Here is a 24,573-nt window from a genome sequence, read left to right on the forward strand (position 1 = left end):
TCAATGAGCTAGAAGCTTTCACAGCAATAGTCCCTAGGACTGAGAAGAAAACCACAGATTATTGGAATAAGTGCATTGGCAAATCAATGCTTCACAAAAGCTGGACTGTGAGTAAACTCAATGTCAGACACAGACACTTCTGTCTGCACCCTCCTGAACCAAATCAATGATGGCTTACAGAAAGTGCAGGACTTTCTTACAATGAGTACTCATGCTCTGGTCTACATGTAAGAGAGCTACTCACATTACTGGAATGTTATAGTCTCATTCAAAATAAGTCAGATGTATTATTGTGAAGTTACACCTTTATCTCAGTTTTCAAGTTTCTCTTAATCTCACTTCACGTTAGTACTGAACAGATCTGTTGAAACTCTTCTGCAGTGTAAGGAACCTGCAGAATATAGCAGTAAAGCACAGTCCCTTATACAGGACAATCCACACAAGGAATTGTTAATTAGAGGCCAGACAGAGTCCTTATTTAAGTAAACAGTCCTCATTTCAGTAAACAGCCTTCTCAGACAATGGCAAAGGAGAGAGTAAACTGTTTATATACCAATGCCTTTATATGATGCTAGCTCCTACAGACCTGGTTTGGGAATCTCAGTGACACCCTACAGAGTTTTGAAAAAAATCTAAGCAAACACATGCTTAGAAAACCAGAATCTTGTTAAAGTTGGAATAACTTCATGCAGTAATGAAAAGCTCTAAAATAGCACACTTTACATGTTGAAAATGGCAACATTTTCCTCTTCTCATTTTCTACCATGCCTCAAATTAATTCATTAGTGTTACGTGTACCATGTTTTGTAAGAGATTCAAACCTATCAGTGAACCAGACAGATCACATGTTTCTTTATAAGGGCCCTGCTACCCAGGTACAACCCTCGAGCCAGGATCTGAGTCCCATCCACCTCAGATACCTGTATGTTCTCCCAAATACCCATCATCCTGAAATAATCAGTTTCTTGCCTAACACACATAAGATCACACAACAAACAGTATTAGCATGCTTATCCATTAAGTGTTTTAACTCTCCAACTAGGAGGAGATGTCAGGGAAAAAAAGACGGGTTTTTCTTTCTCTTTTCATTCCCCTCTCTTCCACACACACACACACACTGCACTTTGATCTTGCTTGGCTCACTTGGAGTTTCCAGTTTCTGGTAAAGCTGGGATGAGGAGTCCTGCCTTACTCTGGTCTTCTTACCCATGACTTGGCAGCTACCAGCATCTTGTTCAGGGACAGATCCAGTTCAAGGAGATTGACAGCATTTAACTTCCAGTAGCTCTCCAGCTCTAGCAGGCGAGTTCCAGGCTCAAGGTGTTTGTCCTTCTACCCAGTTATGCCTATGTTGCAGGACATTCAAAGCCCCAGCAGAAGGTATCCAGTTATTGCAAGCTGGAAGCTAAGAACAGTGGCTTGCACCATGGTAAGGACTAGATGCTCCGAATGATGTCACAGACTGAAGTATACGCTTTAACTCTTCAACTGATATGGCAGTATGAAGTGCAAGACTTCTGAAAAGCAACAGCATCAAAACTGGTATTTTAGCTTTCTGTCACATGTGATCTTCACAGGTAAAGAACACCCACACTGCCCACAAACTATAACAGCACAGTAATTAGAAAATTTTGTTTAACACTTATTTTACATCTTGTTTTCTATCCATCATTGTACTATGGTACATCAGTCACAAGTTTATTAAACCACTTTGGATAATTGGTTTTCTTCAGAAGGATCCAGATTAGTTTTTAAAAAATATATTATTTTTACTCAAGTTGTAAAACCTTGATACTAGTATTCTATGCTGACTTCTAAAAATGAACAAGAGTTTAGGAACTTGTGTTTAAAACTCCCATAAAGCAATTAATACAAATTACAGAAAGACCCAAAGCAGAAAGATGAAACATATTGCTTTTGGCATTACTCTGTTCCCTATTTACAAGAAGCCTGACACAACAACTGCAAAGAAAAGATCTCCGACCTGCCCATGTACGTGTGCCAAAAGGGCTGGAAGCCCCAGCCCACATGATGAGAATGTCAAGCATTTCCTCTGCTGCTGTATGACTGCATCTCCTAACCAGGGGTCAAAAGCAGATGTGAGTTTCCAGTTTGGGGGATTTTTTATACTTGTTTTAAATCAAAAGAGTGTTTTCTTTGTCCTTCTAAAGTTATACGCTAGTGCCAAAAATGTTCAACATTTAACATTATTAGTGCAGTCATTTATAGAAACTGCAATTTTGGCATATATATCTGACAAGTCATTTAAATTCTAGCACCTTAAATTATGTAGATTGGTTTGTCACTATGACAACAATTTTTACATGTCTCAAACATACAAAAGTACCATTTTTTCTGTTCCTTACTGCAGCCAGGAGTTATTGAAAGCTTTACCTCTTCTGGACAGAAAGGCAGAACTTACATAAGATCTGATTCTAGACGAGCTGTATAAGTTACTTGTTGAATGAAGAAGGAAGTTTTCATGGACTTGAGCAGCTATAATTTAAAAAATACTTTGAACACAGAACACTTGAGGGAATCTAGAACAACAGAGAAGAGAACATTTGCAGGAATTCAGGAATGGGTAGAGCTCTTTTTTATCATCATTAAGGCTGAGAAAGTCTTTGAATGGCTTTCTCAAAAGAAAATCCAACCAATCTCAAGGTCAGGCTTCACATTTAAAACCAAAGTTTCTCTAAAACCTAACTGGTTCAAAGGATCTTGCTTCGATTCTAGTCTCCATACAAACATACATCTTGAACACAAACACTTTGCTGGTAATGCCTCATTCTATTACAAAGAAAAATTAGTCTGGTGATGTGGAAGTGGCATAATGTTTATTTTATTTAGAAAACAACACCACGACGACTTCGAGGCCTAAATTTGGAGACAAAGTGCTAAAATAGTTTGTCCCATGTTATACAACTGTTCAGAATCACAAAATATTGGTATATCATTCTTTTAAAGAGACAGCTGTGAAGTTACTGGAGGTGATCAAACAAAAGAAAAAAAAGTTGATTTTATAATTTTATGATTTTATAAACTGTTTCTTATTATTTATAGAGACAGACACTGTACTAAAATTGTCGTATTGACCAGTATGTCCTTGATACCACTATCACTGGATACATTCACTCAACACTCCGTTATCTCTGTCAGCATCAATGCCGTGTATATCCAAACAAGACTTGCCCTGTCAAAACAAGACCTGTGACCCAGCCACAGGAATATAGCTTCCTGCTACTATACAACATTAACCTAATGTTTACACACCATTCAAATTGAGATCTTTGCTCAGGTCTCTTCTGTCACATGTAACTAACTTTTGATCCTTAAAATCAACACTGCATCTGGAAGCATTTTGCTGAAAGTCATCTGCTCTACTTTCACTCTCTTCCTCAACTTGAAGAGAAGTAAGGTCAAGCATTCATTTAAACCTGTAACTTGCCACTACAGTTGAAGTGGACATATTTCAAGCACAGCTTACTTGCCAACGTGGAAAAGAGCTTTTGGGAGGCACAGAATTTATCAAGAGCAAGATCTGCTCAGCTGTAAGATACCTGCCCTGTTCTTGCCTGGTCTCATAGAAGCTCCAGGTACAATCAGTTATCCTGTATTCAGTTTCAGGTGAATGCAGGTAAGCATCTGAAACAGAAAAAGGCAAGAAGAATGCTCCTTTGTTTCTAAGAACAACCCTGCTTTGACCATCACATCTGACTGCTGGCTTTGTAGGAGGCATTTGTCACACAGTCCACTCCCAGGGCCTACAGTTAAGGTTACACTTCTGTCCACAGCAATCTTGAAAACTGCCAGGTTTGAAGGAAACTGAAGTGTCACAAATTGAAGATCCAGTATGCTCTCCATAAGCATTACATGCCCAAGAATTTGGATGTAGAAAGGCAGGCATGGCATCTGTACAGGAGATGAATGCAGCATAGCAAGGCAATAAGCTCAGTTACTACACTGCAAAAGCACCACACGTTTACATAAAATGGCAAGGAAAAATAGAAAAGATACAACAATACTTCCGATTGTAAACTATTTTTGTGATGCAAACACTTTAGGGTTTTTTAGCCAGCTGCTCAGTTTTGTGTTCTATATTCAATCTTCCCTCCTAACAGTTCCTGCAATGCAGCTTTTTCCCTATTAATACAAAATTCATTGTTCATAATCTAATTAAGCCTAAAATTAGGCATCCAGCCACATCAATACAGAAATATGAAAATCAGTTTTCCCTTTTGGTGTCTTTCTGAAACTTCCACAAGGTTTTCTTCTGGTTAGCTTGAAATCTCATGGCATAAATTTTGTCTGTGTGATAACTTGCCTCAAAAATAGGACATGCTAAGATAGCCAATATAGTAGGAAAAGATGATACTTCCTTGATCAGGGAACAGTTCTCTGAGGAACTAGAGTCAGGAAAAAGCAGCAAGTTCTGCAAATGTAACACTGCACTGTCATGCTGTGAAAGGAACTGCACTGCCAGATGTGCCACTGTCACAGAATCCTCTCAGCAATTAATGATCGAGTTCTCTTTCCTTTTTGTTTCGGAAAATTGTTTTGTATATTGAAGTTTGTATTACTATTCCTAATCTGTATTATTTCCATATCAAATGGGTTTTTCCCTTCTGTCTTTATGTACTCAGAAAAAAAGCCCAAAAGCTATACTGCTGGTTTTCCCTGTACTCATGTAAAATTTTGCCTTCAAATGCACTTACTTGGCTCTCACAAGCATGTTCAAGGGTAAAATCTGGAAGTTTGCCACAACTGCATTCCTTATTGCAAATACATGCCAACCTTCAAAGTTCAGTTATTTGAGCAAAAACATACATTAATTGTTGTGCAGAGGGAGTGGAAAGTATATCAGATTAAGCACATCTGAAAGTATTTCACTCTACTCCTTGCTTGATAAGTCAGCATAAAGCTGGATCTGTTCTGTTCTGGTTTTTCAATACAGCCATTAAGACCACACAAGTGAAGTTTTACACAAAATCAAACTTAACAACAACCAAACAAGCATTCAGAATAAAATTACCTTCTCATATTTGTTATTCCAGGACTGGCCTAACAGGTATTGCAACATTTGTCAGCATAGAGTTATTCAGTTACATGTAAAAAATAATGGAATGCAAGGAGAGCATTGCAATAAGCCAGCTTAATAGATACCAGCAACTTAAAAGGCCTTTTCCTTTCACCTATGAAGGACAGCAGTGAACAGCCTGGAAAGGTGCAAGCCAGGTAACCAAGAAGAAACTCTTAAAACAACAGTTTCAATAATTTAGTATCAGCAGCATGTTTTACATGTGGACAGAGATGCAAGTGAAAGGAGTTTGTTTACCTAAAGCATTAATCATATCTTTCATCAAAAAAGGTACAAATTTTATCCTTCACATTTGTTCTGAATAAAGACTGAGTTTAACTTTGATATGGAAAATGCTTATGGTTTAAATAGAGTAGAACTGATGAAGTTGACTGGTTTCTCCTCTTAGAGCTCAAGTGTACATTGAACCTATGAGACAAAGCCACCATCCTTGCTATGACTGGAACTTATATGCTCTCTCTGGAAAACGTGTTTGTCTGTGTCACATCAGAACCTGGTATTATTAAAGCAAACTCTTTAGAAGTCTCTGCAGACTGAAGTTTTCAGTAAATCAGTTGAAGAGAACCCAACCTGATGTACAGCCCACCTAGTGAAAGACTGCATGCCTCAGACCCCCAACTTTCCCCTCACTTCCCAGAGGGAAGAGGAGACAGCTATTCTAGCAGGGAGTTTTTATTAAGAAGTGAGCTATCACTTTGAAGACCTGATGATGCCTCTGAAGAGGCAGCTCATAAGAGCACAGATCCAGGCCTGCTCTAGTAGAGGAGGAGGATCAGGTTCAAGAACACCCTTAGGTTCCTGTTCTTTAAAGCTCTGTGGGGCTATCTGAGCTGCTGCCAGTCAGGCATAGAGGGAGAGAAAGCAGAAGACCCCAGAACTGGAATATAGTCATTGAAACTAGATTTTCAGCTAACTGAACAGGCACTACATTACAAGTTTTCCATGCTACCTCCTATCAATACCCTACAAATGAATCCTGATGAAAAAAAGTTACTTCCTCTTAATTCCCTCATCCCCAATCCTCAGCATCTCACACCAAGTCTGAAGAACTGACTCTTTTGTCCTGGCTGCAGCTAATTCTTTTCAAATCATGACTGCAAGAATGCACAGATGCAGCTTATTAAGACTCCTGACCTGCTAAGTGTGGCTCAGCAGACAGAAGGCATCTTCTGGTCACCCCTGGCCATATTTTTCACAGTCCACTCCAGCAGTCCAAGTTCAACCAAGCTGTCATCACTAGCAGGCTCCTGAATAGAAACAAACTTTCCAAGCTCAAGAACACAGGATTTCCTGAATCATATCAGAACAGGCACTCATCAAGACAATAACCGAAAGCATTTTAAACAACAATAACGAAAAAGAAACCAAACCCAGACACCCCAACATAGGAATCTATTATTGTTGTTATTATTATTATTACTAGGTGTTCCGGTTTGGCCAAATTTAGAAATATATCCTCAGAGAAGGCACAAGCACCCCTCCCCCACCAGGTTCGGTGGGGTGGTATTGCATACACTAGGTATGCAATAGCTTTTCCAGACAGCTTCTTTCTAGCCCCGAATGTGTGCATTTCCTCATAGTAGGATGGTTCACAACCGCTATACAAACCTTCTCTATGAAAAGTCATTGATGGTCCATGTAGAGAAACAGGCACTTCAAGCCTGGTGATAGAGCTGGGAGACCTCTAAGCATAAGTGCTCATAAATACTCTATTGAAGTAACAACTCTTTACGTTTCCAGCATGTCTACATGAAAATTAGATAAAAGGTGGCTACCAAGTTTTATGACAAAACCAATTCTTTCAAATGTATATAATCCTACTGTTTTCCAGGAAAACAAGTACAAGGGGTGGATATGACAACTGCCTTGAGTTACCTGTATCACTGAGACTGCACTTTAGCCTTGCCATATTTTCTTGCCAATAGACATCAGCACCCCTACAGAGTTACACACAATTGAGTAGAGATTAATCTCATCACAGGCTTTCCCAGTACAAGGTAGACCAAGACTCAGGCAGACAAAATAAAGAACATGGTCCTGTCAGTGACATCAAAACAACATGACATTAGAGCCCAGGCGACCTGATTTTGGGAAGGAAGGATAGAAGTTGTTTTAAGTGAACTGGGATACAAACAGAATTAAATAGGTAGGCAAAGAGACAGAGAGAGGTAAAGTTAGAATGAAATATGAGGAGCCCAGGAAGGCAGGCAGAACCCAAGCCAATAGGAAAAGAAAGATCCTACATGAAGCTAACGAGAGAAAACTTTGGGTTAGTAGAGTAAGCAAGCTAGAATTAACATCAAGCCCAGAAGGGAAGACCACACACAGGCTGAAAAGCTTAAGTATAAGGCAAACTAGATAAAGAAGGAAGATGACTGGAAAGACTCTTGAAAGGGAAGGTGCTAGCAGAAAAACACACAAGAAAATGAAGTACATGCAAAAGCCTCAATCCCTCAGCTCATTCCCTTATGGAAATGGGATTCCAGATTTCAGCCCACTGTTTGTTACTTGTCAGGTTGTATCTATGCAACAGATTCCTTATCTGCAGGCTTTCAGCAAGCTGAGAAGTTTTCCTCAGAAACTCTTACCATGTATCCATCATTCAGGTATTCAACTTACGTCTTTTTAATCACACTATATATTTAATTATCCATGTAAAGTGTGGTGAGGAGAGAGAAGTTAGACTACCCTCCCTTGGTCCCACTTTCCATGGCAACAGAGTCTATTAGAGTATTTAAAGGTTTAAATTACTAGTTTCAAATCTTCCTGCTATTATCTTTAACAGACAAGCCAAAAGAGTGAAGTATACATCAGTAATTTGGATTTTAGGAAAATCTTAATTTGACATATTTAACAGATCTTATGAATCATTCCTTTTTACATGACACTACACTTTAAGATTTAGCTTGCCTTAAATAAACTGAAAGACTTCTCTATTTTAACATAATCACAGAGCCCTGTGGTTTGTGTGCTACCTAAGCCATGTTTCAGGTGGACTTTCCAAGTGGTTGAATTCCATTTTCAGACTATTAAAATTTGAAAACCTGAAATATTCAAGCAGCAAGTACTGGCTCAGACACACCAAAGTGTCTATTCCATTTTACCTAAGAGACTTGGCTTGCTTAGCAAACAGGGACGTGGCAAGCACTAGTGGAAAAAAGTTATTCTTCTTTTCCGTTAGCTTAGGTACAGGATGAAGCATTACTTTGGTTTTAATTACCAAAACAAGAACTAATGCATTTAAAGAAACAACCTCCATTAGCAGCTAGCATTCAATTACCAATGCTAGTTGGAGAAAGACGGAATAAGCATTTACAGTGCAAAATCCAGTAGGCAAATTTAACAGACTGTATCTGTAAAATGCAGAAATCAAAATTACATTATGGCTTCTGCTGTCTATTAGTAAATACAAAGGGATTACCTTCCAACATCCCTCAGTGGCACAGTTTGATAGTCTGAGGATGCAAATGCAAATTCACATTCTTATGAGTAAAAGCTGGACTGTTTTAACACTCAAGTTGTGACTGCCAGACTTCTGTTATTTAAAGGTACTGTTGTTGCTTCAACACTTGCATCAGCCATCCTTCCCAACTGTGAAAAATTAAAAAGTCAACAGGCCCTAAACACTTCTACTGGTGCCCCATAGTCTGAGGCTTTGGAAGAACACCCTCCCCACTCCACAAAAAAATAAAACTGAGTTTAAAAAAAAAAAGAAAATTACATCTCTGAAAAAATAAGTGCACCACAGCTCTTATACCAGACAGTTTACATGTAGAATATTGTTACCTCATGGCTAATTATAAAATGCTGTTCTTTTTAAAAAGAAAGTTTAGCTGAAAAAAGGGATCGCTGAAAGCGACTCAGAATCAACCTGCTTCAGCTATACCATTCCACAAGCTAAGTCCATTTCCTCCAAGGATGCAAAGTACAAAAAGACAACCCACAGCAGATTTTCACAGCAAGTTAAACATACGATGAACTGCCATAAAAAAAACTGAAATATTACAGGACTTAGTTACACATTCCCAAGTCAAAAAAGAAGTGGTAAGACTGAAGAACCCATATATGCTATTGCCTATTACTACACCAACAACAGACCAAAGGCTCTGCCTCTGCTCTTCCTAGAGTTACAAAAGAAAAGAATCCCACAAAAATCCCAGAGCAAGCACTTGGATGCCTTTAGTGAACAACATCATGACCAACAATCATGAGTATGTTTCTGCAGTTTCTCACAACATCTCCTTAGATAAAGTCTGTAGCACAAAACCAATTTTCTTAACACAAAAGGCGTATAACAGATGACATCACATCACACTTTCTCAAGTCGAAGATTTCCTTAACCTAAAATATGGTCAGTAGCCTTGTAAATACATTCACTTTTGCAATATGACTTTAAACATTGTTTTAAAGTAGTCTAATTAAGCAGGTTCACACCACTAATCAACTTCTGCATGTTCCTGAACACTTTGGAGAATAAACAGTAATTACAGCATCATAGAAAGGGTCCAAGATCACTCCTTTGACTGCTGTTCAGAACAATCCAGAAATACACCATGTAAATTTAATTCCAGCTGGATACATTTGAGCCAACTCATTTGCAGTTCAGCCATAAGCAACAAAAAGAAAAAAAAAGCAAAACAAATATGGATGTATGAATAAGCATAAACATATGGGACCTAATACAAATCCAATCAAAGGACATAAGTAGTGTAAATTATGAGCATTAAGGTAATGTAACATTATGTAAACTTAAAAAAAATAGCAATACATGCATTCATATAATAAAAGATACAAGTATAATTGGTAACTACTCCTTTTTCTATGCCTTTACTATTGAAATCCACTGTGTTAATTCATGATTCAGTCACATCAACACATCTAAAGAGTATTCCACACTACTTTGCAGCTAAAGATAAGCAAAGATAGCTACCACACACTGCAAACAGAACCATTTAGTCTTAAAATCTGCAAACATCATAGCACACAAAGCATGGGTTTTTTTCCTTCTTAAAATTAAGCATTTGGAATTCCAAGCTTATGAGGTACTATCTTCCTCTAAAACATACACCTGTTTTCTGACATGTAGAAGACCAGAGGTATCTGAAACTACACAAGTCATCCTAAAACACATAAACTAAACTCTAGTTTTTCATCAACTGCACAGAAAAAATTACTAACTCTGAATTACTGAAGACAAGTGCTTACCTTCAATCCTTTTCAAGGCCAACAGACAAGTATCCCGGCTTGGAAACTCAAATGGGTTATTACAGGTCCGAATGGTGTCACATTCACATTTCCCGTTGATTATGTTACAACCTGTTATAAGGTTTTCATTGCACGGCTCAAATCCAAGAAGCTGATCATCATCCCAGTTTTCATCTAAAATAAACAAACAAACTCTCTCACTATTGGATTTCAGCTGCAGTACATAAATTTCAGCTGCTTTGAAGTTGGGTGCGATTCACTTCAAGTTCAACGCAGTGCTAAACAGAAGGTAACATGAAAAAAAGAATGGATTAATCCAAACAGTGGGATTTGTTAAATACCATGTCTCACAGCTCTTCTACTGCCCATTTTGCTAAAGCAACTGGCATTGTTTACTTCCATCTGTATGAAAAACAAAGTCATCTCAGGAAAAGGCATAGCTGCAGTACAAATGAGTGCTAGTCTAACAGAAATAATTTTGCAGATAGTAGAAGTTCTATTTATAATGGAAGTGAGAACATTGTACCGAATCTGCAGCTGTTACAGAAGTCAAAATTGAGTCAGAAAGAGAGCATTTTAAAAGATGATTAAAAAACACACCACATAGAATTCCCTCCACAGAGATAACTTTTTATTACAGAAAAGCTGCAAGATGCCAGGCCTCCAATTCCGTTATATGACCAAAAATGAGTTTTCCAGCAGTCCTGAATTATCATACATATTCTTGGAGAATTGATCAAGCACACAGCACTCCTTGCTGTCAAGGGTCTAGGGATAGTGGGGCCAGGATGAGTCTCTCTGCCTAAGTAACCGTTCCTTTTGAATTAACCCTGACAATTGCGCATAACTGGTGTTCCCACTGCACAACTGCCTGCCTCCCTTTTAGGAGGCTACTTGCAACAAGATGTATTTTTTTTCTCCATAAAGAGATACAAATCCAGTCAATCCAAAATTCCAAAACCAGTCCTACAATACCTAAGTTTCCTTAGGTCAAGTGCACGTACAGCAACATCCCACCAATTCACAAGTTTAACCAAGATAGAATCATAGAATGGCCTGGATTTGAAGGGACCTTCAAGACCATCCAGGTCCAACCCCCCTGACATGGGCAGGGACACCTTCTACTAGACCAGGTTGCTCAAAGCCCCACCCAGCCCAGCCTAGAACACTGCCAGGGCATCCACAACTTCTCTGGGCAACCTGTTACAGTGCCTCACCACCCTCACAGTAAAGAACTTCTTCCTAACATCAAGTCTAAGCCTATTCTCTTTCAGTTTTAAGCCATTCCCCCTTGTCCTATCAGACGCTTTTTAAGCAAGATTGAAGAAACTAAATTAAACATTAGGTATTCTTCACTAGAGAATGCCAGATGTTTTACAGACAGACAAGCTTGGAAAATTAAGTGCTACAAAATAGTTGCACAGAGTCCACTGACTTCTAATAATGAACATAGGAAAAAATAGATATTTTTAATCTTTATACCCTTACACTCAACAGCAGCAGTCACGTTGGGCATTCTAAGTAGTTCACTCCTATTTTATTTACTATCAACAAGCAAGTTTCCAATATAGATCCTACCAAGAAACACTCCAAATAAGTTAAAATATCTTCCAGTTATGAAGGATAGGTTTCTTGTTGTTGTTGGGGTTATCAGAAGCTGTCCTCCAGTATGACAGCCCACAGCCAAATACAAAACTGTCATTCAGTAGACTGATGCTCAATAGAAGCCTAAAAACTAACAGCAAATAACAGTATATACACACATATGCTGAAGTTGACAAGTAAATTCTTTCCACTAATAGAAACATGCAGAGTATCTTCTAACCTCAAGTTTTTCCTGTTTTGGGGAAAATAAAAGAACATCTAGAAAGAGCCATTTACCAATTTGGTACTGTACATGATCTATAGAAGTGTCAGAGCAGATTCTCACAGGTATATTTCTCCCTGCACAACCACTTGCCTAATAGAACTAATGAGTCAGCAAAGTACCCTGCTGACAAAAAGCACTGATAAACAGCAAAGACCATTTTAGACATGAAGATGGGAACCTCCATGGGAACCTCATGGCCCTTCTCTATAAAAATAGCAAAGAAGAGTAGTCACTAACCCCAGGAAGTAATCTTTTTCTATCATCCAATACAGCAACTGTATCAATGAAAGTCAGAGGAAGTGCAGAAGTTCCTGAAAAGAAACTATTAAAATTCTTTCAAAAGAAGATGCCTCTCCAGTAATGCTTGGGACATTCTCGTCATGAGGCCATACATACACAGGGGGAAAAAAAAAAAAAAAACCAACCCTGAGAATTTGGAGAACAAGAATACATCCTGTTTTTGAGAAGCCGGAATACAGCCTGGACAATTTGTATTTTAGAAGGCACAGCAGTAATCCACATAACAAGAACAAAAGCTACACCTATGGTTCAAGACTGGCTGTTTCAAACTCTGCAACAGCAGGGACCACAGCTTCATCCAGATCAGTCTAACAGCCTTAAAGAAGTGCTTGTGTTGCTCCCTGTTTCTGACATGAACACTCCTCCTGTACTCCTGGGTGCAGGACAGGAGCCCAGAGGCAGTGCATGCACTCTCAGCCCTGCGCCTCCCAGGCCTGTGCAGTGCAGACTGGAAGGACACACAGATGGCGATGCTCTGCTGCTTTTCTAGCCAACCAGTTTAGAGCATTTGTGCTGCTTTGCCTTGTGGCATTTCAGCACTAGATCTTCTTAAGGCAGACAGATCAGCAGGATCTTGTCACATGAGAGCTGCCAACCCCACATAAGGTGGGACCCAGCTGGCCCAGAAAGCAAAGTCATCCCTTACCTGTGGTAGAACACCTCAATGCAGATGCACTGCACACTGTGGCACCCTGACTCCCAGGACAGGTTAGTGGTTGGTACCACATCTGCCACCTCTCGTAAGTTTCCAGAAAAGGAGGTACACAGGAAGCACTTGGCCCAACAGTAAGTGCACCTAAAGTCTTCACTGCCCCACATCTCAAAAATTAGCTCAGTAGCCATTAAAGTCTTAATGAGAAGAGAAATCCCTCAGTAATACTTGTGCAGACTATACTTCTAACATGTTGAATCTTCAAACAAGCTATTTTTCATTACTTGGTGTGAATACAAAAAAGTTACATTCAGGCAGGAAGAATGCAAATCCAGTTTTAGCCTGCACATCTTCTAGCAGCTTACTTTTCACAGAAGTTTATTTAGAAACACGATTTCCATCAATGAAGGAGTAAACATATAGCAAGAGCTTATTTTAGTTCAGTAAATCAGTGCCAAGTCTACCATGATTTTTCATGCAGACTAAAGAATGACTCCTTTTCCTGGTTGATTTAGTCCTTTTATGAACAGAATTTCAAGGTCCTGTTAAATGAGTAATTGTTTACCACTTAGAATAAACTCTCAGAAGTCACATCAATATAAGCAGAACAAAATTCTTTGGAATGAAAGGTACAACCACATGAAAGTACTCACAAGAGCTAAAGGGATGAATCCACCTCACTTCAAATCAAAGCTTTGGATACTTGATGCAAAGGCCTCCAGTGCTCTCATTGATGCAGATAAATGGTGGTCCAGTATAACCTGCTCGCTCCTTTAGAGGTCAGCAGTATGTCAACTGACAATGGAACGCTATCTTGTATGAAGCATATAACCTAGCCTCTATTACTCACAAAGATCATTATGTCCTGGGGACTACTCCAAAACCAAACTTTTACACACCAGTGATTTGGGACCTGGGACAGTTCATTAACTATTCCAGGCTGTATACATTTTCCTGCATGCTCTACTTGACCTCTATGGCTTCCTTTTCAGAAGGCTGTTCTTTCATGCCTACCTCTCAAATCTGGATGATGTGAAGAGAGAAACTGATGTAGTAGTTTGTGAAAGCTTTCTCTGCAAGCAGGGCCAACAAATCCCAAATATAAGAATCTAAGCCTCAAACCTTAGTATGCATATCCTATCCCCTAGCTGACTTCTAGGACACCTAAAAATATAAAAATCAAGTATGTATTTAACATTCTGGGGTTTTTAGAAGCAATCCAGCTGAAAAGCCGCCCAAGTAAACTATTAGTTTTCATTCAAACTGATCTTTGTTTAGCTGTGATTTTCACCACCTCATTATGCTGGCATGATCAGGTAAGGGCAAGAAATCAAAGGGCCACACTTTTTAGCTGTCCTGAGTTGTCACTGGACTCTTATTATACAGTCACTCAAGTACCTTTTGCACACAAGCCTCGAAGCAGTTCAAATGCTCCCAGCAGGCTCATAACTACAGCTTCAAAGTCATTTCTCTTTCAAATAATTTCTGTCTACATGCAGTTCCCCACTCTTTCTGACTCATTCAGGCAAGTTCCAGATAATAAAGTAGTTCTGCATTTACTCAGATCAAAGTTAAGTCTAGGACATAATACCTTTTCAATTCTTCTAACTGTGCTTTCATACCAAAATGAAGTCACAGGAAGGGAGACTTCACATTAATTCCAAACATTTTCCTTTTCTATCATTCATATAATCACTTGCTTTCTGCAAAGCAAATGTTTCAGCTTGCTAAAAATTCACATACTGCTCTGGGTTGCTGAACTCCCAAGTCCTGTCATAGCATGCATCTAAAGTAGGGAAGAGGATTAAGGCATTAACAAGTTGAACAAGAGGTCCTTAAACAGGTCTAGTCTGGAAATAGTCTGAGAATCATGTCTCTGGTAAGCAGCATTCCATCACTTCTTCCATACTAAATCCTGCATACCAGCACTCACAACACAGCACCATGCAAGGCACGATGCTCACAATTGAAGCATTCATCTTCTTTGCCCAAAGAGCTGCCTGCATTTTTAGAAAAACATCATATTTAGAAACTAACTTTGAGCCTTACTTTCAAGGCACACAGTACCTCACTATAGTTACATTTATTGTCCCCATTGGCAAAGGATCATCTCAAAACAGGTGCAAGCTAAAAGTACAAGGAAAGACCTTTTCAGAGACTCCTTCTCCACTGCTTAAATTTTTGCTTTCCCTTCAAGTTCTCAATTCCTTCTGCCTGCTACAGAAACTTCTCTTTTGTGTCCCAACCCTTCTCTTTCTTTCTGGACAGTTAATGAATATCAGCTACTGTTTGGAAAACACTATACTGCTCTCCTTCACAGTTTACAAAGATAATGCATCACCTCAAAACAGCAAGAAACACTGAAATGGTCACTAAAGTATCACTGATGAAAACCAATTCACAAGCATTTCACCCACAATAATCTTATGTTTACCACCCTACCCTTTGAACTGCAATTTAACTGGAGTGGATTGAGTCAACTCCCATAATTTACATTTAACTAAAGCATGTTACTCAGCTACTTCCGCCCCTTTTTTCAGCATCACAGGTAGCTCTTAGGATGCTGAAAAGAGCAAAGACACCGCAAAATGCATTGATGACCTGAAAGTGAAACTGTCCAAGTCACATCTCACAGACTTTTGCATCCTTTTAAATCCACATTTGAAGACAAGAGAGAAGTAATCCTTACTGAGACTGGTACTGACTGCCCTCTGGGAACTGGGAAGTGGGGGGGGGGAACTTTTCAGAAACTCCTCCATGACACTAGACTCCAGGTCTGAGCCCCACCACTCCAGAACACTGGCATACACAACAGCATTTTCAAATCAGTGGTATTCATTAAGATGGTATGAGACTCTGAAAGGATTCTAACTTGCTAAAATAAAAAAAGGAAATGCTTCTTGCCAGTATACTCTTTGAACAGGAAAAAAGAATGATGGAAAGGAAATTCATGTTTTGGAGCAGCTGAACAATAGAAATGACTAATCACCACTAAAGAATGCTTGAAACCCAGCCCCAGACCTTGAAAAGCAGCAGAAGGGAAGACTAGCCTTGAAGTGAGTTTGAGCTCATACACTGGCTTCAATCCTTTTCCTTCTTGCAACTTATTCCTCCACTGAAGTCATGAATCAAGGACTAGAGCCGGCAGAAACTTTTATGGTAAGACACACAGCTGAGAGTTTGTGAGAAAGCATTTTTTTTTTCCACATTTTGGAATGGTTCATTTTCCAAGACCAAATCTTCATGTGGAATGTACAGCAGTATAAAAGGGTTTTGCAGCTTCCTGAGAAAATTTCTAGTCAAAGCTAGAAAGCAGAACTGTACCATAACATTTAGATACCTCAGAAACACATACATGGAATGCTTGTCTCCAACCTGACTGCCTGCTTTATCTTAGCATGTATCTCAGGTAATCAATTCCCCAACAGAGTGAGAAAGATTTTCACTGCAGCAGCTCTTCACATGTCTGAAGACAGTTATTTCATACTAAGGAATGAAGAATGTATTTAAACAGATCAGCTTTCCAGTGAATTATCAGAAACTCCACAGAAGTCTTGAGGAAGGCAAGGAGATAAATGGAAATGTTAAGTGAAGCATGTGATGTGCACAATTACTGCAAGTTCCACTGTCGGGAATATTTTACCTCTCCAGGTACTCCCCTCTCCCTGCCTTTTTTTTGGGCAGGGGGAATCAAGGGACAGAGGGAGTGGGAAGGAGTGTGTTTTGTCTTGTTTTTTTATGACTTTCACTCTTAGGGCTCCTCACAGCAAAAGTAAACGGTACTTCCAAAAGCCTTCTTCCCCAAAGATGGTTTGAAATATTAAATCATGAGTTTTGAAGTCTGACGCCTACACATTTACACACCTGAAAAAAGACTTACAGGTAAATCATTTTAATCCAATGACCAGAACCATGTCTTGTTCGTAAATAGCTGACTGAAAATACTACACTGTGTCCCAGGATTTAATTGGTCAGAAAAAGCATCTGCCAGTACTCTTGTGATTAGAACGAGCACAGACAGCGGTGTTTTAGCTGTCATAGCAGATTTTTCCTCTAGCTCTAGAAAACTCTTTACAAAAATAATTGCTAGAGCCTCAGAAAAGGGCCAAAGCTTCATATCCATTTTCCAAAGCAGTCTAAAATTCCAATTTTCTTTCTTTTTTTTTTTTTTCCCCAAGCCACACTCTGCACCCACACACTTCAGAAGCCTGCATGTACAGCAGCACGCATCAGCTTCACTGCAAACAAGTAGTTGGCTGGCAGCTTGCTGAAGCTGCTAGGCAGAGGCAAAGCTGACAGGAGTAGGAAAAGTTTTGTCAAAGACAAATTCTGGAACAGGGCCATGAGTAAAGCAACCTATACCAAGAACAGTCCACACTATTGTAAGAAATCTGATATCCTAAGTATTTTGCCACTTTCCCCCCCAGACATTAATGCAGCACCACTGAACACAATTACAACATGTTTCAGAGGAATTACACCCCATTTCTTAGTCATAGAAGACTACAGGAAAAACTTTAGGCTGGATTTAGAATTACCCTCAAGGCTTCTTTTCTTTTTCTAAAACCTCACTTAGAGATTGCCAAACTTGATGTCTTTTCTACTGTGAAAGCAGCACATATTACATCAGTGAGTATAACACCATTATCAGTATGACCCCAGCTTTTTATCAACAACCCATCAGTGAGGGGAAAAAATGCCTCCACACACACACATCCAGCCTTTCTGAAAAAATCTTGAGGAGAGTACAACACAGCCTGTAGCAAAACACTGAAATTTAATTCATTTCAAGGACAAATGACCCAACAGAAAGGGCTGTCTTAGATTCAGAAACATTACTCTTGCTAGACTTTTCACCAGTGGAAAAAAACCCAAAAAACAACAAACTCATCCAAACAAACAAAAAAACCCCAACCAACAACTGAAGCCTAATGGTAGCTGTCTATATAAGACTTAAAGTCTAGGAAATAAGTAAGAACATGGGAATTGGTGCATGCCTATGAGCCAGTCAGTGCTTTTCCTCCTGCCCACAACCCTGTGCTCCCCAGTTCGTTTTCTTATTCAGTCTTAATAAAGACATGCACACTCATGACCCACAAGGTGGTGGTAACATGATTTGCAGATTCTCCAGTTAAGTACCCAGTATACCCAGGGAGAGCTCCTGGGGACTAAGTATTGCCTCTGGTAAAGGTGTGAACTGCTTCCATTCTTCTCAAAACATTACTTCCCCAAAACAAGGCCAAACTAGTCTGTTTAGACAAGAGCACGCTCAGGGACTATTTCTAATCCTTACGCTTATGTGGAATTTAATCTAGATAGCCTCTATGCAAAGTTGTCTTCCCATCTTGTTTTATGTTGGTAAGTTTCTCCATCTACATAAGCTTTCTGTGTCAGTATCAGCCATTTTCCAAATTCCAGTATCGTCAGACACAACCGGTGTCACTCAAAGTGTCAGGCAAAACCCTGAGTTCATGATTTCCAAGTTTACATTCCCTGTGGATTAAATGCATTCTCAAATGAAAGCAGTTTATAAGTCACAAGAGATACTTAAGAGGTCACCTCTACAAAGTATTTAATCCATTAAAACAGAGAAACGTTTGGTTCTGTCTGCAAGATCCTATAAACTTTACTTATTGAGATGAAAAATCCTTAACGTGGCACAAAGTAAGGAGGGGGAGAGGAAAGCATTTTTGAACCATATTAATGGGCTAATTATTGCATAATACACCTGTCAGTGAAATGACATTTTGGTTGAATAAGTACCAGGCAAGAAGTTAAATTATGCAAGAATCCTTGAATTAGCTAGAGGGTGCTTAAACCAGCAAAGATGCCATGGGGCAAGTTCGAAGGTAGTATAAAAAAATAAAAAGGAAAAAATCTGTATAAGCACCATGATTTTGGGGAACCTGGGGAAAAAATCACTGTGTGGAAAAATTAACATAAGCAGAGGATGCTTATACAAAGTTTTAAAAACTAAAAATAAATAAAAAGAGAACGTTCCTCTTAGAGAAGTTAAAAAATTTAGTAATCCAGCCTATCTACAGTGAGATTTCTAGTTTTAAACTAACTGTGCTGATCCACAACAGCAAAACCATACCAATTCCTGCATCACATCTGTTAGACTTTTCCATTTAATTTTTGCTGAAATACTGGAAGCAAGTCTTTTCTAAAATTGAAACACGATGCCCAGAAACAGAGAGGAAACCATTTCCAAGTCAAATAAGCACCTGATCCAATTCAAATTCCATGCCACACTCAGAGTTACATGTTCTTACTGATGTTGAGATCTCAGCATTGATGGAATACAGGGTAGAAATAGCTTAGAAATTATCCAGTCTGTGTGTAAGAAGTCAGCATTCTCCTAATAAGTGTTTTTTGGGGGGGCAGGGAGGAGGAGTAGGGGAAGGGGACTGTTAAATCTGATCAAGACTAGCATATCAGAAGCTGAACATTCACCAAAGAACTACTTCTCATTCCAGTTTCACAACTTCAGTAATTTTTCTGACAATTTTCTTTTTTGACAACATGAATAATTTTTCCATTTGTCTCCCTGATTGTCTGGATTGCTGACAGCCTCTGAACGAAGTACTTTGACTGTCTTCACACCAACAACCATTGGTACACCACTTAATATTGATGAAGTCCCCAACCAGACCATCAGTTTTAACACTTGATGTTTCTGAAGGAAGTTCTCTGCACATACATGGACATGAGAACCATTTGGACATTTTCCCAGCCATTCACTACTTAACAAAGAAAAAAACCCAACCAAACAAAAAGTTTTTGGACTGTTCTAGTCCAAACAGATGTAAACAACTGGGTTACCCACATACAACTTCCAAATTACATGAACTTCAGTAACTTGTACTAAAAGCAAAATACTGCCTGATCTTTAGGGGTCTGGACTACATCACAGGCAAGAAGCCAAGCATGTTGTATAGCAGTCTGTCTGCAGACAGAGCATCAAGTTGAGGGCTTTGTGTCCATTGACCCATTAGAAAGCACAGGACTGAAAACAACCGAAAACACGGTTCTGCAACAGAAGTTACAAGCATCAGCACTACTTATGATAAAAATACTATCAAGTCTATAAGCAATTTGTTCTTACTTCAGTAAAGCACAGACAAACTCCACTAGCACACATGTAAACCAATGCCTGAACAAAATAAAAAACAAGCTTAGCTTTCCTCTTCCAAATTTTGAAAAAAAAAAAAAAAAAAAAAAGCTAGCCTTTCAAGGTTTAAATTCTTCCCATCAACTCCAGTTTCACCAAGCTTCGGTTACATACCATACACTGTGCCCTTATATATTTCTCAGGGAGGAAAACCTGGCAGACTTAAAGGTGGGGACAGGGACAATGGACACATCCAAGCTCTCCCAGTTTGCTCCAACAAGGAGTCAGACAGACTGTAATGCTCCAAACTCCCAAAAAGATGCAGTTCAGTAAATGAGACTAGGACTAGCCACAGTAAGGAAAGCTTCTGCCATCATCCTAGGAGATTAACACACATACTTCCCAATACTTGCCTAAAATCTGCTACAGCAACTTTCTCCTGGTCCCAAGAGAACTCCAGTTCAGAAGTTATGCACTAGGCAGACAAGCCTCAAGTATTCAAGGCAAGCCTTAAATTACCTACAGTAAGCAAAAAAAATACAGCAATAACTGTACCCCCCCACCAAAAAAAACCCCAACCAACAACTAAAGCAAAAAACACACCCAAACCCCACTAAAACCAAAGCAACAAACCAAGACCAAACAAAGCAATAGATATTATTGGTAAGCTAGTGGCACAGTAATATCTTCTTTCAATATCTACCTAGAAGCTAATTCATATGGAAGTATATTCTAAAGAGAAACTAAAACCACCATAAGACTAGCAGTTGTGTTAACTAAGCATTTCACATATATCACAAAAGCTTATGTTTCTGTTACACAGTTAAAAATAATTTCAGGTCATTTTCAGCTTTATATTATTTGCTATTGTCATGACTTCAGAGAGTTTAGCAAAGCAATCTAGGCCTCTTCATCTAATAGCACCAGAAACCAGGGAAGCATAGAAAAAGACAAGAGAGTCATCTCAAGAAATGCTTTCACAGAATAACCTAACTTCTTTGGCAGAGTTTTTTCAAGGCTCTCTGATCCCCTGGAAAGCCAGAGCCCTGCCCAGCTGCACTGCTGCAGTAGCCAAGGCTAAGATGGTTCTGGAGAATTCAGTCTAATTCAGTGGTGGCTCTAGGACCACCTTCAAAGGCAGAGAGCAAGGCAGTTCCTGCTTTGCATTAAAAATTTCTCAATCCTAAGAGCCTTTGGAAGGGGCTGTAGGGTCTCAACACCTCATTGAACCAATCCAGTAAAGGATGTTGTAAAGTCAACAGGGGCTGGAGGTGTGCAAAGTTTCTCAAGAATGCCCTTCAGGAGGTGTAGCCATCAGCACCAGGACCTCAGAATTATTATTTACTAAGAAGAGAACTGCATTCAGGAAAGGCATTTACCCACTTCAAGATAACGACACAAATGGAGCCTCAGAACTGCTTAGAAACGTGTATAGTTAAGGTGGCAAGATGAATGAGAACTTCCTTCAGGTTTTAGAATGATAAAGGAAAAAAACCCCTCAGGATCAGCAACAGATTTCATTAATAAACAGTGCTTTAACAAAGAATACTCTATTTGTAATTTCAGAAAGAGAAGCTACCAATAACAGATGCCAGGGAGATTTATCTGTCAGGTGTTACAGAATTCATTTATGTCGAGTGCGTTAAATGCTAAAACCAAGTTAGCAGACAAGTATTTCTACCTGCTGCTATTCCAGCTCTCAAAGTCTTCTATCAGCACATGCTGATAGTCTGAAATAAGACAGGGATAAAGCTTCAAAAATGATACAAAAAGCCATGCTTATAACTGTAGCCAGTAGGGGTCATTTCAGTGTAAAAAATTGCAATGAAATAAAAGGCTAGAGACAGGAAGGAGAGTAAAAACATGAATTTCTACTCACACAGTTCTGCAAGACACTTCTATTTCCTCCTCCCTGGGCTGGGGAAGGAAAGGGTTTGCACTCCCAGTGCACAAGACAACAAAAAAAGTGCAGCCTTTATTCTGTTAAGGGATAAAGGCATGGCTTAATACCACTCACATCAGGCATCACCAGCCTAGCCTGTTGCATGTGTGCCTGTAAACTGCACAACTGTTTAGGTCATCACAATGAAAAAAACAGAGCTATTCAACCACATATTAGTGATCAGAGGCAGTACAATCAGTACCCTTTTATCCTTGCTGCCACCTCATGTGCAAAACACGCACCATGAAGAACAACATATTACTTCTGTTTCTTAGAATGAGACAGTTTCCTGACAATTCACTAATAGGTATTCCAGGACTATTTATTAGGCTGACAGTTCAGCTTGGTTGCTTTTCACTTATGAGAATGAAAATTAAATAGATAAGTTAAAATAAGAAAACTAAATAGGTGAGTTATCTCCCTTAGTTATAGTTAATAGATCATTATCTCACTCCTCTTTACCTCCCTCCCCTAGGACTATTCCTATAGGGACAGCTGGAACTAGTTTCTAACCACAACACTAATTGAAACACAATCTTGCCAACAAATGCTTCATACTATTTTCAACAGTAGATGGGACGTGTTATGAGTTGAACTACAGCAACGTACAGATTGCATCACTTCAAAGGAATGAAATACTCCTAAACTGCCAGAGATGTCCATATTGTGATACAGTACGGGAACTGAAACATTAAGGCCTTTAATGACTGTAGGCTTTTAGTTCCTTTAACCATCGAGAAGGGGGGAAGCTATTTTAGCTCAGCTTTTACTTGAAAACACGATAGGAGAAACTCCTGCAAAACCAGGTAAGTTTTCAAAGTACCTTTGCTTGTACTTTTCTATTTACAAAAACTTTTCCAATACATATTAAAAATAAGAGACAACAGTAATGTATATATTCAGCAACACAGTCTCAACCAAGGTCTTAGAAACAGTTTAGGGTCATTTTAAAATGTTTAACAATCCATCTTTTAACCTGGAGCTCGTCCTCCCCAAGCATCAGCTTCCGAGGCTGATGGTATTGGTTCTAGCACGGGGGGGGACACACTGCCCGGCTCTGCTGTGGTTTGCAATTTATTTGTTACGGAGGCAAATGGAGTTTTAAACTAATAATGAGCGCCAGGACAAAGGTCAGCTGCCCACTAAAAATGACAGGCTTTAGCTTTCTTAAAATAGTGCATCATTTTAAATGCAAGTTTTTTGGACAGATGCAGCCTCACCAGCTCTCTGGACTTTCTACTGCCCTCTACCCGCCGAGAGGAGACCGCCACCGTCTCCTCTTCCAGAACTGTCGAAGCTCCCGCTCCGAGTCACATATACATTTATACATATCCCAAACTACTGCTTATTTTTAATCTCTTTAGAGCGCCATGTTTTCCCTCAGCTTGGGGGAAAAGGCAACTGGAGGTACAAGAGAAAGAGAGACTAAAAATTTACCCCTGGCCTTTCATTGATTTGTAACATATATATATATATAAAATCTTAGTAACTCTATTAGATAAAAGCTGAAGGGGGGTGAACTCCTTTTGCATTTGATACCTATTCATCCTCTCACAAGCACACGGCAGGAAGCTGAAGTGACTTTGAGAGGAGTTCTGCCGTGGTTATTTCCCCCACCCGCTTGATGCTCCAGCAGGGAAAAAGACACCCCTTATCATTATATGCCGAGCAGGACAGGCAGAGAGATATTAAGTGACAGGAACAGGAAAGAAAACTTTGTAACAGACGATCAGTGTTTGTTGTTTCCTTACACAGGAGGGAATCCGGAACAGGCATCATGTGTGCACGACTGACCTCCGCCGATCTCCATCTGCCAAACCCTTACCGAGTCCTTTATCAAGGAATTTTAGCTGGGCATCAGTAGCTGATATAAGCTATTAGCAAACCAGTGACACGCTACGGAGAAGGGAGAATTGGTAGAACCTTAAAGTTCACGGTAAGAAAATTAAGGGCCAAACTTCTAAGTAGGAGTTTGTGGGGTTTTATAAGCAGGGAAGGTTACAAGACACGCTCGCAGATGGGACAGGCGGGCGGGCTGGAAGGGAAGGAGGGCGCACCAGCGCCTAAGACATCTTAGGTGCGCCCTCCTTCCTTTCCCGCCGCCCATCGGGCACCCCCACCCCAGGGGATGGATGGAGAGATAGATGGTATCCCACCGCCTCTCACCTTCGCAGACGCCCACTTCGTACTCGGTGATGGAGTCTCCGTTTAGCGGCGGTCGTATGACACAGCGCAAGCCCCGGTCGCAAGCTCCGTGAAGCCCATAGACTCCCCCGCAGCTCTCGTTCCGCTGCCGAGCGCACATGAAACAGCAACCGCAGATCCCCAGCACGATGCTACCGGGGCAGCTCTTCGGTTCTTCGCATTTGGATTCGTCGCAGGGTAAGCAGAC

The 24,573-nt window shown here is 39.7% G+C and overlaps 1 protein-coding gene across 1 annotated transcript in view; it reads right to left on the minus strand.

The window, feature by feature from the left end:
* The window catches only part of CRIM1 (cysteine rich transmembrane BMP regulator 1), a 175,382-nt gene extending 150,815 nt beyond the window's left edge, over positions 1-24,567 (minus strand). The window contains exons 1-2 of the mRNA XM_008643358.2: positions 24,348-24,567; positions 10,304-10,477 (exon numbers count right to left, since the gene is read on the minus strand). Of these exons, the coding sequence (XP_008641580.2) occupies positions 10,304-10,477; positions 24,348-24,486 (313 nt within the window). The 5' untranslated portion in view covers positions 24,487-24,567. The remainder of the gene's footprint in view (positions 1-10,303; positions 10,478-24,347) is intronic.
* Between the last annotated feature and the right edge of the window lie 6 nt (positions 24,568-24,573).

Source organism: Corvus brachyrhynchos, unplaced genomic scaffold, assembly GCF_000691975.1.
Source record: "Corvus brachyrhynchos isolate BGI_N302 unplaced genomic scaffold, ASM69197v1 scaffold70, whole genome shotgun sequence".
Classification (NCBI taxonomy): domain Eukaryota; kingdom Metazoa; phylum Chordata; class Aves; order Passeriformes; family Corvidae; genus Corvus; species Corvus brachyrhynchos.